Source organism: Lingula anatina, chromosome 10 (genome assembly GCF_051362555.1).
Source record: "Lingula anatina isolate TDL-2025a chromosome 10, LinAna3.0, whole genome shotgun sequence".
Classification (NCBI taxonomy): Eukaryota; Metazoa; Brachiopoda; class Lingulata; order Lingulida; family Lingulidae; genus Lingula; species Lingula anatina.
Window position 1 is genome coordinate 3,871,479 of NC_141776.1, and position 13,785 is coordinate 3,885,263.

The 13,785-nt window shown below is 38.3% G+C and overlaps 1 protein-coding gene across 10 annotated transcripts in view; it reads left to right on the plus strand.

The window, feature by feature from the left end:
- Positions 1–13,785, plus strand: part of LOC106159109 (uncharacterized) — a 37,267-nt gene that overhangs the window by 7,825 nt on the left and 15,657 nt on the right. Inside the window, exons 3-17 of one of the 10 annotated variants that reach the window (XM_086997004.1) lie at positions 2,252–2,411; positions 2,689–2,811; positions 3,453–3,550; positions 4,300–4,381; positions 4,807–4,909; positions 5,471–5,595; positions 6,677–6,786; positions 7,303–7,428; positions 7,873–8,031; positions 8,332–9,554; positions 9,870–9,905; positions 10,244–10,598; positions 11,075–11,336; positions 11,621–11,720; positions 12,220–12,288. In XM_086997004.1, the coding sequence (XP_086853130.1) occupies positions 2,707–2,811; positions 3,453–3,550; positions 4,300–4,381; positions 4,807–4,909; positions 5,471–5,595; positions 6,677–6,786; positions 7,303–7,428; positions 7,873–8,031; positions 8,332–9,554; positions 9,870–9,905; positions 10,244–10,598; positions 11,075–11,336; positions 11,621–11,720; positions 12,220–12,288 (2,953 nt within the window). In that variant the 5' untranslated portion in view covers positions 2,252–2,411; positions 2,689–2,706. Of the gene's footprint in view, positions 1–2,251; positions 2,412–2,688; positions 2,812–3,452; positions 3,551–4,299; positions 4,382–4,806; positions 4,910–5,470; positions 5,596–6,676; positions 6,787–7,302; positions 7,429–7,872; positions 8,032–8,331; positions 9,555–9,869; positions 9,906–10,243; positions 10,599–11,074; positions 11,337–11,620; positions 11,721–12,219; positions 12,289–13,785 lie in introns of those variants that run through there. The other 9 variants (XM_086997005.1, XM_086996997.1, XM_086996998.1 and 6 more) reach the window with 9 other exon arrangements.

Sequence of the window (13,785 nt, forward strand, 5' to 3'; positions counted from 1 at the left end):
AACCTTTACTCAGGGGAATGAGGAAAAACTTGGCAGATCCTAAGGGCTGGTGTACATGTATGAGTGTGAGTGCGTGTTTGTGCGCGCGCGCGCGTGTGTGTGTGTGTGTGGGGGGGTCACATATCCCCTTATTTTCGGATATAACCATTTCTCTCGCACCCTTCCCCCCTCCCCCCCCTCAAAAAAAAAAAATGCAATGCAAGCGAAACATGAACTAGACAATATCAAGTATTTTTGGACCATACTTTCCGCAGTAATATGCATGTGTACTCTTGTATTTTCCGAGTAAAGGGAAACAAATATAGTTTCTGCGCCCCCCCCCCCCCCCCCCCCCCCCCCCCCGAACCTGTCTTCTTTCCCTCGCTTGATCCTGTTTTTACGCGTGAAAAATTTTAGCCTACAGTCAAGGTTAGTCACCGAAAAAAATAATTTCGGTGTCAACTCTAGTCGCCGTTTGTTTTTGGCCCTCAGGGCAACCAAAATAGAAATTCATATCACAAAATCAATTAGTCCGTTAATTATTCTACCTGGTGGGGTAACAGCTGAGGAGGAATTTAGGTCTGAATAAGAAAAAAACATGCTTGGATAAATAGATGGAAATGGCAAATCGGGATGTAAAGGAGAGAGAGAGAGAGAGAATGAGAGAGAGAGAGAGAGAGAGAGAGAGAGAGAGAGAGAGAGAATGAGAGAGAGAGAGAGAGAGAAGAGGAAAAGAGAATGAGAGAGAGAGAGAGAGACTATCCCACCTATGTTAAGGGAAATCCGAATAAAGGGGTGATTTTGAACATTTTTGTTTGCTGTAATTAACTTAACTTATGCTTCTTCGTTCTTTGGAATTTCGTTTTTGATAAAGAGCAGGACTGGGTTATATCTCGACCCCTCAATCTTCTGTCTACCCACACATAAAAAACTTTCATCAAACAGTATACGGTTCTGTGGTTAGTGCTGAAGAAGGGGCAGGGAGCAAATTTTAAATGAAGCGAGACGCCGGAGTGGGGGGAGGGACCGAAACAATCGAACGGACGAGGTTGAGAAAAGTGTTTGTGTGATTAGGGTTGAGGTGGGGAAGGGGTGAGGAGGGGGTGTCTCTAAACCTCGGCTTCCACATGTTCTTAGTCTAAAATTTACACAAACACTACGATTTTAAGAAAAGAAAGTAGGCCTATAATGTATAACCAGGTATACATCCACTTCAAAGAAAAAAAACACACATACATGTAGGCCTACATGTAAGTCCAACTGAGCTCAGCAGAAAGATATCCAGAAATATCGGATACACTGAGAAAATTCCCTAGAAAGATCTCTAAAAATCTGTAACTTGCTGTTGTGTTAACACTGTTAAGATTATTGTGCATATGATAAAGGCCGATCATGTCCTCACATCCTAAATTATCTGTGAACACTAAGCACATGGGTCATATTAATTTATCTGTGGAGTAATTGATTTATTTATCTATATTTTTCTTATTATTATTACACTTATATCGGGGTGTTATGACAGGAAAATATTTTCAGTTAAACACATAATATCGGTTGACACTGCATGTCCGATATGTGACCCCCTTTATTGACCTTTGTAGGCATATCTGTTTACTACAGTAAAATACATTTACGACCTGTTGACCTGGGTCAATCAGTTGGTTTACGGGTTCGGAGGGTCCTAAACCAAGTGCTTATGTTGTGGATAGACCCGGGGGAGGATCCAGGATTATTTAAAGGGGTGTCCGCGGATGTGAAGGCGACCCCCCCCCCCCCCCCCCCCCCCCCCCCCCCCCGCCTGCACTTGGCGTGGGGTTCGGGGTCCGCTTAAGGGCTCCCAAATTTTTTGGTACTTTTAAGGGCGCACGGTGCCATTTGGTGCGGTTTAGAACTGTGATTCAGCTAGTCAAAATTCTAATTTCAAGAGGTGACCAGAAATCGAAGGGGGGGTCAGGACATCCAAAATCCGCCACTGTAGGCCTATGTAGGCCTATTGGATTTGCCATATATATTTAATGAGTAAATATGTATATATTTACCTGTTATTTGTTGTAGCATCATTTGTTATAGTTATATTTTTAGAAATGAAAGGATAAATGTTGTACGTGAGGTCTATCTAAAAACTCATCGTTTTGAAAGTAATTTAAGTCATTAAACTTATTATTATTTCGTTTAATTTTAGTTATGATATAAGCCTATAAAGTGCACTGGAATGTATATAGTAATGAAATGCTATACATGATAAATGAATAAATATTATTGTTATTGAAAGAAAAATCAGATGGTTTTCAAAAAAGGTTAGGAAAACGGGACTGGGAAAAAATGGAATCTTCTTTGTCTTGTCTTGGCCGGATAGCATCGGTGAGCATTATCCACCATATCCCGCAGGCGCATGCGTACAATGTAACCTGGAAAGAAAGCGTGATGTGAAGGTGAGAAATTTAATGATGAATTGTGTTTATAAAAATAATGGATTAAATTCAAGTATTTTTCAATACTTGAATGAGATAAAAATAAATATATAACGTTAGAGATTTTATTGCGGTTTTGCACTTTGCAGCATAGGCTGTAATGTAATCGAATTATTTTGTTTTCGTTTTAAATTACAAATAGTTATATGTCCAAAGAAACTGTTTATGTCAAAACTTAGTTATTGTTAAAGATCGCTTGTTTACTTTCACACAATTTGATGTTGTTATTTCCATATAGCAATGCCAAGTGCCCAGTATGAGTAAGAGAAGGGTGACTGTAGAAGGCTCAAAAGCTGTGAATGACGATAAAAAGAAACCCAGTGTATTTGAGCGCCTAGGCAGAAGCTTTGACAATACTGAGGTATGGTAGTCTGTATTTATTACTATTCTGAGAGTGAAATTTCTAAGTTGCCTGTCAACTTGAATTCCCACACTTGAATTTCATGTTTTATTCCATTTTTATTTTTAATGAGCACATTCAGAACAACGGACTAACTCTTCCGTGGATCAAATGTGACGACCCACTAAGAGGCTTAATTAGACACAGAATAGATTCCCAGCAGAGATTAGGCAACAAGCATTTAAATGGGTCAGTCAAATTTGATCTGCAGATCTGTTAGTCCGCTGTTCTGAATGTGTTCAGTGATTTAGTGCTAAATGACTGGCCAGTGATTTAGAACATTATGTCTTCCTGTACCTTTTAGCCAAAAAAAAAAAAAAAAAAAAAAAAAAAAATTGTTGTCAGATACTTTTATTTAGTAATTAGCAGTAGTTAAGCTATCAATGTGGGAAAGAGTTAATTTACAAGTAGCAGCATTGCAGGATATGTAGACATACAAAATATGACTTTTGGAAATTTTTCAATGCATGCAATGTACCTTTAAATTACATTCCAATTTTCTCATGGTGTTCTGATTACTGTGCTGATCTGAGGTCGTGGCAGTAGATTTCTCAAGTCACTAGAAATAGTTCAAATGTGCATTGGATGCTGTTTCATTTCAGACTGTACGCACTTGCCGTAATTGGGTAGAGACTGGTGAGTGTCCATACGGAAACAAGTGTAGATTTCGTCATCCAGGTTATCCAGGTAAAAATAAAGGGTGAGTGTGAGCTTGTTTTCAGAACAACTCTAGATTCAGTTAGATGAGCACAGCATCAGTGGCTGAAGGGAGAGGGGGAAGGACAAAGTAGTAGGTTTTTTAAACGGACCAGGCATTTACTAACACTACTGGCAGATCTTTGAGCACTAACACCCATATTAACCACAAAACCCACTGATTAACCAACACACCGTAAAATTATTTAGCACTAACAAAGTCATACCTAGCACAAACATTCATCTGCTGTTGTAGTGCTTGTTAATTTGAGTTGTGTGGTTAATATGGGTGTTAGTGCTAAAAGATCTGAGGGTAGTGTTAGTAAATGCCTAATCCATTGATTAAGCCTCAATATGCATGTGTCCATCTCTTAGTTTCTGAAATAACCCATCTCCTCCAAAAAAATTGTAAACACCAAATGAATGAGAAAGGACCATTTTGGATCCATGTTTGCTACATAGGAAAATAGTCCTCATTGACTGTTTTATATTGTGTTTGCATAGCTGCCCTCCTTTCTCCTTCCCGCATCAATATCCTGGATCCCCCACTGAGCATGCTTTGTTTAATAGCACTGTTCAAGAAAAGAAAAGAAATTCATGGGACTTTAGAAAAAAAAAGTTGCTTTATTCATGCTTGATATTTGAATTTCCTTTTAAAATGTCAAAGGTGCAACCCATCTGTTTTTTATTTTTATTTTTATTTTTTATTCAATAAAATGGCTGGTAAACTAACCAAAAGTGTTATCCTTTCAGCTTTGAAGATTCTGATGATCTGAGGTTGAAGATGAAAAGCAAGAGAGACAAAAGTGCCAGCCCCACTTCTTCTTCACCACAGGTAATTACATTCTGCATGTAACATGTTTATAGTATGTTTATGGTAAATTTATAATCACACCAAGGTTTATATCATTGCTTAGATAGAATATTTTATGAGTAATTTTACTAGTACGTATGTTCATTATATAAAGATTATTTTTTCCTTCACAAATGGTTAGGCAACATAATACCAACTAGAGAAATGGTAATGCACTAACTGTATTGTATCGTCATTAGTATATCATATTGTACAAGGTCATGACAATCTATGTACCAGTACAGAAATAAATTGAAATTGAAATTGAATATTATTTAAGGCAACAATGAGGATTGTCTCTTTAAATGCAAATGTTGCCATTAAATGGCCATGTATTTTGACTGAATGAGAAACTTATAATATATATGTAATTAAGAGTGATCAGTGCACTTTTTCTTAATTTTTAGAGAAGCAAAAAGAAAGATAAAGAAAGTAAAATGAAGTCCACTGTTGTGGTGTCAAAAGGTGATAGAAAGGGGGAAAGTGAAAGTGAAACTGAAGTGCCTGATGGTGAGTTGATAAAAGTGATTGTAATTGATTGTCAGAAAGAAATAAAGCACTTTCTAATTAGTATATTTTAATGTCTTTTTAGGCAAAGGGAAAGCCCCATTTACCTTGTTAGTCTGACTTTTGGTATCAGATCTTTATCCCAGCTTTTTCCATTTCTGTATAAATTGATTAATTATATTACATTTGGTAGCAGCTGTTACATGACAAGTTTGAAATATTTTTTCCTTTAAATTATTACACTTTGATGGTATGCCTTTATCTTGGATGTGCAACAATTATTGAATTTGATTATGTGATATATTATATCATTCTTTCTTCTAAAAAGAACGTAAGCCATTATCGTAGTCTTAGGATAGCAGTGGGTTTGACAGCTGAAGACATGGCTGAGAAAAAAAATAAAATTTAAGAAAAAAAAATATGTCACAACTCATGCTCTCATTTATACGTGTACTTAGAATTCTGATTTGGTTTGGTTTGGTTTGTGGACATTGCACATCTTCACATAATTTCCCCAATTTAAGATTGATTGATCAATGTAATCCCTGAATAATGTCACTCTAGAAGCATCTGGATTAGACTTTGCAGAGGAACTGGCGCTGATGCGTGAGCGGCAAGCACTTTTACGACAACTTCAGGAGACGGAAGGCGGAGACAGCGAGTTCGAGAAGGTGGTTATTGAAAAGCAGGTAGTGCACCATTTGCATGTGTTTGCTGAGGGGGTCTCAACTTTAATTGCATGGGGTCCATGCAGGGTTCTCAAGACCAACAACATGGTGGATTCTGACTGCATGAAATTAGATAGGAGAATGACTAACATAAGAACATGGGGTTTAGTGAGGAGTTATCTTACATATCATCATGGGGTTTAATATGGGGTTCTCTTAAATATCAGCATGGGGTACAGTATGGGGTTCTCTTACATATCAGCATGGGGTTTAGTATGGGGTTCTCTTAAATATCAGCATGGGGTTTAGTATGGGGTTCTCTTACATATCAGCATGGGGTTTAGTATGGGGTTCTGTTACATATCAGCATGGTCGTTTTAACTTTAGTAGGGGTTCTCTTACATATTAGCATGGGGTTTAGTATGGGATTTACTTACATATCAGCATGGGGTTTAGCATGGGGTTCTCTAATATATCAGCATGGGGTTTAGCATGGGGTTCTCTTATATATCAGCATGGGGTTTAGTGTGGGGTTCTTTTACATATTAGTATGGGTCTCTTTCATGTTGACATGGGGCTCAGTGTGGGGTTCTCTTACATATCAACATGGGGGTATGCAATGGGGTTCTCTTACAAACATGTATAAATGTAGATACACTTGCTAAAAGCTGACCTCCATTTTCTAGCACATTTACACTAGTCAAGTGAGAAACATCTTCCATTTTTTTTATAGTTCTAATTTGGGATTCAAAGTTACCCCCCTTCTGCAAAGTTAGAATACTAATAGAACCACTGGGGTCATTAATTTAAATTTGACGTTTTGATAACTTTGCTAATTATGCATATCATATGACTTCATGTCTCTTTGCTACTTACGACAGTTGTGCTTTATTATATCCTGTGCTTTGTTTGACCATCACTTTTTGATTTATCTTCTTTTCTGTAAGATAAGCTAGTTGAAACATATGATAAAATGAAAATCAGTCATCACTTTGAAATTAAGCTAGTTGTGTAATTGTTCCCTTGCATTCAAGTGAGAATATGCAGATACCACTGTTGACGTCATGTAATGAAGTGTCTTATAATAAATTTCAAATATCAGATTACTTCAGAGGAATCAGAAATAGAAGTGCCTCACAAAAAACACAAGAAAAAGAAAGACAAAGACAAAGAAAAAAACATGAAGTCTCCTGATTTGAACCCTCAGTTACAGTAAGTATTATAATACCTGTCTTTGTGTGTGTGTGTGCGTGCGTGCATGCGTGTGTGTGTCATCTTGATATAGTAAATGTTCAGAATATTCACACACCAGACTTGTTCTGACATTAAACATTTTCCAGATTTGTGAATTTTAGTTGTACACAAAGATTCATATCTGAAATGAAAAATGAAGACCATTTCTAAAGAGACTAAACATGGTCCATAGGGACCATTCCCATACCCTATTGTACTAGCAGGATCGATCTATCTCCTAGGGTTTTCTCACTAAATTGCATTTAGTTTAAGCGTGCATGAAAGTCAATTACCCCCTAGCAGCTTCAGTGGACATAACAAGCATTTTAGCCACTTAAACTGAATGCAATTTAGCAAGAATCCCCTCAGAGTTAGATTGATCCTGCTAGTATGATAGGTTTATGGGAACCCAGTCTTAGAAAAAAAAACATTTCATTTATTTGTTTATTTTGATTTTTGTCAATAATTAAGTCTGCTTCTAATTTTCTTCATCAGAAGTCCCCCAACCAAAAAACACAAGAAGAAGGAGAAAGGGCTGAAGACTCCCCCTGCTGCTGCTAAAGGAGGGCCCCGTACCCCAAGCCCTGATGTTGTGAAGGAGTCGAAGAAGGAAAAGAAAAGGTTTTTCATTATTTTTAACTATAATTAATTCATTATGAAGTGAGGAGTTCTTTTTTATGTAGAATAGTTCAATATGAAATAATAAATATTCAATGTCTTTTCCTGGCATTCTTTTGAAAGTTTTTTTTTATGTATATTAAGCAAAGAGGTTTTTTTCAGTTCATAAATAAGTTACGTATTTTTTTTTTAATTTGAACATATATCCATGTATTTATTTATTTATTTTTATTTATTCATTATCATTATTTTTTTATTATTTTATCTATTTATTTTTTTTTTTGTGAACAGTCTCATAAATCCAAAGGAAGTCCAAGAAAGCAATTGTCACTTGTCTATTAAAACTTTTTAAAGACTAATATACTGTTTGATGAAAACAGTACAATCGAGTTGAATTATTCAGATTGAAATCCCTGGAAGAGAATGACATTTTTTTCTTAAATTTAGGTTGAAATCCCTTGAAGAGGGCGACAAGGAAGCAGTGGTGGTGAAAGAAAAACACAAAAAGAAGCACAAAGCAGCCAAAGAAAGAGAGGAGGTTGAACCTTGGACGTCTCCAGAGAAAACACATAAGCATAAAAAAGAGAAGAAAGTGGCTCCCTCTAGGTAAATGTGTGGAAATCATATAAAGATGAGAAAAGAGCTCCTCTAGTTAAATGTGTTGATTTCATAAATAGGCAGAGAATGTTACTCCATGTTAAAGATAAAAGTATTGATATTGTATATGGGCAGGTAGATGGCTTTCAAGAGAAACTTTGAACTAAGGTGTATAATTACAAAATTCAGAAAAATTAAACGTTTTCTTGTTTTTTTTTTTTTTTTTTGGGGGGGGGTAAAGGGAAAGGGGGAAGACTTGACAAAATTACCTTCCCCTTTCTTAATTTTATCTATCTGCACTATGTTTAGATCACCAAGTGTAGAGAAAGTCAAGTCCAAATCAAAGTCCAAGCGGTCACTCTCTCCGGAGGACTACAAAAGGGGGGATGACAGTGACGATGATAGAAATAAAAAGTCCAAACGCTCACTATCCCCGAGGGAGGAAAGCTACAGTAAATCAAAATCAAAGCGCTATGATAGCCCAGAATACGAGAGATCACGCAAAAGGTCGCCTGAGGAATACATCAGGTCGTCATCCAAAAAGGACTATGATGACAGAGATAGGAGAGGTCGTAGGTCACGGTCAAGGTCACCAGAGGCCATAGATGATTATAAGGATAAGAGGGAAAGGAGGTCTCCTGAGGAAAGCAGGAGAAGGAGATCACCGTCTCCTGACGAGCGTTATCGAGAAAAAAGACCTGCTTCGCCAAGGAGTCGCCAAGATCGCTCGCCTGAGGAAGAGAGGTCAAGAGGTCGTGGTGAGGAGAGGAGAGGGCGGTCACCCAGTGGTTACGACAGTCGGAGGGGGGACGATGACCGAAACAGAAGGCGAGACGAGGACTATAACAGGAGAGACGATGATCGTTACAGAAGAGATACCAGGCGGGAGGCCACCCCAGAGCAGCGGGGCAGCAGCAGGAGAGATGAGGACCTGCGCCAGAGAGGCTCATCTCCCAGAGACAGCAAGTCCAGCAAGAGGGCCCAGTCCCCTGAAGACAGTTTGCCCTCTCGCTCCCCTGCAAGCCGGAGGTACATGTCTCCAGCTGAGGATAAGTACAGGGACAGGAAAAGTCCAAAGTCTCCCCGGCGTCCCCCTTCCATAGCAGAGGGACAGGACTATGACAGAGAGCGTGAGAAAGACAGAATGCTCCCTCTCCAACAGGAAGTTCCACCAGGGGGCACTCCAGATCAGCCCCGGTCAAGAGAGGCCGAGATGGGTGGCGAACGAGACAATCGTCCTCCAAGGGAAATGTACGATGAGCGGGGGCGGGATAAGTACAGGCAAGAGGACCTGCGTGGTCGCTCGCCGCCTCGCTCGGCTGAGAGGTACGATAAAAGGGACAGGTATGAACGTTACCCAGACAGGAGAGAGGGAGCAGAGGAGAGATACGATCGCCCTCCAGATAGGCGAGATTACAGAGATGAGAGGGAGAGATACGAAAGGGAGAAGTATGGAGATAGGAGAGATGATCGGGGTCGTGACTTCTACCAGGACAGAGGGCGTGGCAGGGGAGGGTTCAGAGGAAGAGGTGGTATGAATTTTTTTTTTCTAACTTTTAAAATGTTTCATGTCTTAAGCGCTGATTAGAACTGCCAGTTAATGTTTGGTTTCTGCCCACTGTTTCTACTTTAGTCTAGCAGATTCTTAGACCCTGCTCTCTTGTCAAGGGCCAGCTTAAAGTTTGTGACACCAAACATTACACTGACTGAGGTAGTATAGACTAGTTATAGCATGGGCTTATCTTTCACGCTGAAATGTTTGATAAAATGAGTATTATATATCTGCCCCCTGAGGTATATCAAACTGATTTTATTAATATATGAAATTTATTTACTTATTTATTAAGGTGGAAGGGGAAGAGGATATCCTGGAGAGAGATATGGTGTGTATAAAAAAACTTGGATTATGTAAAAATAAATTATAAAATTTAATGTGATTTCAAGAATGAACATGTTGGTCGTCTTAAATTCAGGTCTACAAAAAGTGCAGTATCTACTGGTTAAAAAAGCACAATGTGTCATTTGAAAGGACCACTACTGATTAAGCTTGCATAAATAATACAAAAAAAAAAAAAAAGCCACAGCATTAAGTCCTTAATTTTAACTTTAAGTCCTTAATTCTTTTTGTTTAAATTCTGAAGCAGTTATGTATGTTCACTGCTGTTTCATTATGTAAGTGAAGCATCAACTCCTGTTTTTCTCACCATATTTCCTGTAATAGATGACCGTGGCTATCGTGACCCCAGAGGACCACCTCCAGATATGAGGTCACGCAGGGGGGACTGGGATGGTCGCCATGGTGATGACAGATATCCCATGAGGCCAGACGATAGAGGGCCTCCAAGACCAGATGAAAGGGGCCAGCCAGTTCCTCCTAGGCCAGATGAAAGGGGACTTCCGAGACCAGAAGAAAGGGGTCCACCAAGAGATGACAGGGGTTTACAGAGACAGGATGAAAGGGGTCCCTATAGAATGGATGAGAGGGGTCCACCCAGGTCAGATGAAAGGGGTCCACCACCAGATGGCAGTAGAGAGAGGCATCCTTATGATGACAGAGCAAGGGAGGAGTATAACAGGTAGATAACCAAGACAAAGATTACATTTCTGCACAATTAGTGATATTCTTACTCTTCTGTGCAACTCGACCTTTTTTTGCTATGCTGAAAAATTAATTTTTTTTTGCATTTGATAATTTTTAAAATGCACATTTGAAATGTTCCATTCTTCAAGTGCAATTTGTTCATTTACATAAAATCTGATGTAACTATAACAAATGCAGTAGTTTACATACCTAGGATTGAAAAAAAGGTCTTTATTAATATTTTGAATAAATGATTGTATTCAAGATATTAATAAAGACCTTCTTTTCAATCCTAGGTATGTAAACTACTGCATTTGTTATAGTTACATCAGATTCTGTTCAAAGATAATGTTCATTTCTTTTATTAGGTATAATTTTCATCATCTAATTCATTATAACTTTAAATTAATTAGATTTAAATTGACTGGGTTTATTTGAAATTATTGTTATTGGTGACATTTCAATTTCCAGGAAGCGGTACAGAGAAGAGCTCCCTTCCAGAGGGTCACGGTCACCACCCTACAAACGGCAGCGAGAGTTATCTCCTGCTCTCAGCGCAAGTAGCCGTGGAAGGGAAGACCGGGACAGGCAAAAAGAGGACTACCGCAGAGATGATAGAGAGCGGGATGACCGGGACAACAGGGATAGGGATGACCGGGACAACAGGGATAGGGATGACCGGGATAACAGGGATCGGGATCGGTTAAAAGATGAAGGGGGCAGGGACAGAAAGGTTAGGATGGGGGCTGTTTGAAAACAGGGCTTACATGTATTACCTACATGTGGTCTAAATTGTTGAGTCAATATTACGAAATTAGAAAAAACTACTTAACCCAGGGTAAATCAAGTGTTGCCCTCTTTCTGGTGTAGAGATTGAAGTCTTCCAGATTTATGCAGAAATCAGTATATTTGATTGTTTTCTTTATGACCTTTGACGCACCCCCCCCCCCCCTTCCCCACCTCGATATAGAGCTGTTGTTTATGCCATTCACACATTCTTTTTCATTTTGTCCTTAGTACGTTGATGAAAGGTACAGAGAAGATCCAAGGTCAAGGTCACGAGAAAGCACACGTGGTGCAGAAGAACGGGACCAGAAGGCAAGACTGCTAGATGAGGGTAGGTTATGTAGTCTTTCCTCTTATGTTGAAAAGCAAACAGTGCTGTGGATGCTGTAAATATTTTAATAAATAAGAAAAGTACTTTACTGTTAAACATGTACATGATAAAATATGCCCCTTCCAATCTTTGATCTTCTCAGTCCAGCACTGTATTGTAACATGTGAATTTCCAAGGAAATAATTCTGTTGTGGCAAGCAATTTACATGTGTGGTACATAAAAGATGACTTGTTAAAATAAAATAAATCATCATTGGATCAATCATTGGATGGACGGATTGAAGGTGTGTGTCACTTTAATGTTTGTAAGTAAATAAAGAAGGTAGAAGTGATGTTGCAGATTGGGTTGAAGGTAGGCATTTGTTAGGGGGACCAGATTCAATCAGTAATGTGCCATAATGAAAGAACATTGAAGATGCATTGAACATTTGTTTTTTGTCAGCATTTCTCTCCAAAGCCTTTGATTTTTAGATATAAATTTTGTTTTGTTTCCCTCCAGGTTCGGGTCGCGGCACACCTCTCAGGGATGAAGACAAACCGAAATTAACAAGGACGCCAGATAGGAGAGGTAACTATATTTTGGTGGTGGTTTGGAAAATTTGTATAATTCTTTTTTTAGAGCAAAAGTATGTTTAAATCAGATATGAGGTGACACAACTCAGGAATGGATTTGTTGTCCTATTAATCCAGTGAATATTGTTTTATTTTGCATTCATTGACGAAGTAAAAGCTGTACTTTTTGTTATGTACAGACACAGATGTGTCTGTACATATAGCCATCATCTGCGTCTGTCGTCGCCGTCGCCGTCGTCGCCGTCGTCGCCGTCGCCGTCGCCGTGCACTTTTACCGATAACACGATAAGTGGAAAACCATTTTTCCTTTTGATTTGAAACTTGCAGAACTGATGAATATTCATAATACGCAGGTCAAGTTCGAAAATCAGCATGATCGGGTCACTATTAGGGAATTTATGCTGTTTTTTCACTTTTTTCAACATATATGCAGCACCGATAACACGATAAGTGGAAAACCATTGTACCTTTTGGCTTGAAACTTACAGTACTGATGAATATTCATAATACGCAGGCCGAGTTCGAAAATCAGCATGATCGGGTCACTTATAGGGAATTTATGCTGTTTTTTCACTTTTTTCAGCATATATGCAGCACCGATAACACGATAAGTGGAAAACCATTTTACCTTTTGGCTTGAAACTTACAGAACTGATGAATATACATAATACGCAGGTCAAGTTCGAAAATCAGCGTGATTGGGTCATTTTTAGTGAATTTAGGCTATTTTTTATTCTCTTTTTTCAGCATATATGCAGCACCGATAACACCATAAATGGAAAACCATTTGACCTTTTGGCTTGAAACCTACAGAACTGATGAATATTCATAATACGCAGGTCAAGTTCGAAAATCAGCATGATTGGGTCATTTTTAGTGAATTTAGGCTATTTTTTCACTTTTTTTCAGCATTTTTGCAACACTGATAACACAATAAATGAAGAGCTGTTTTACCCTTTGGCTTGAAACTTACAGAACTGATAAATATTCATAATACGCAGGTCAAATTCGAAAATCAGCACGATCGGGTCACTTATAGGGAATTTATGCTGTTTTTTTTTCACTTTTTTCAGTATATATGCAACACTGATAACACAATATAAGAAAAACAGATTGGCCAACTGTCATTATACTCACAGGAGGGGCCAATCTTACTAAAACGCAGGTTGAGTTTGAAAATCAGCATAATCAATCCATTATTTTAAAAGGTAATGCTGTTTTTTCACATTTCCTCACATTCAATTCTTAGGCATGTTAACAGTCTCATTATTGAACTAATAAGATACGTAAATGTGTTTGTTTGGCATTTCCTGCATCTTTACAACATTGTTAGTTGATTTTGTAAAAATAATGGTAGACTTGTTATCATGTATTGTGTAATAAAGTGTCAAAAATGGAAATAAACTCATATCATTGCAGTTTGTCAGATGCATTCATCCACTATGTTCAGAATCTCAGAATGGAGGAAGTTGGGCATTTAAAACTGTTCTAT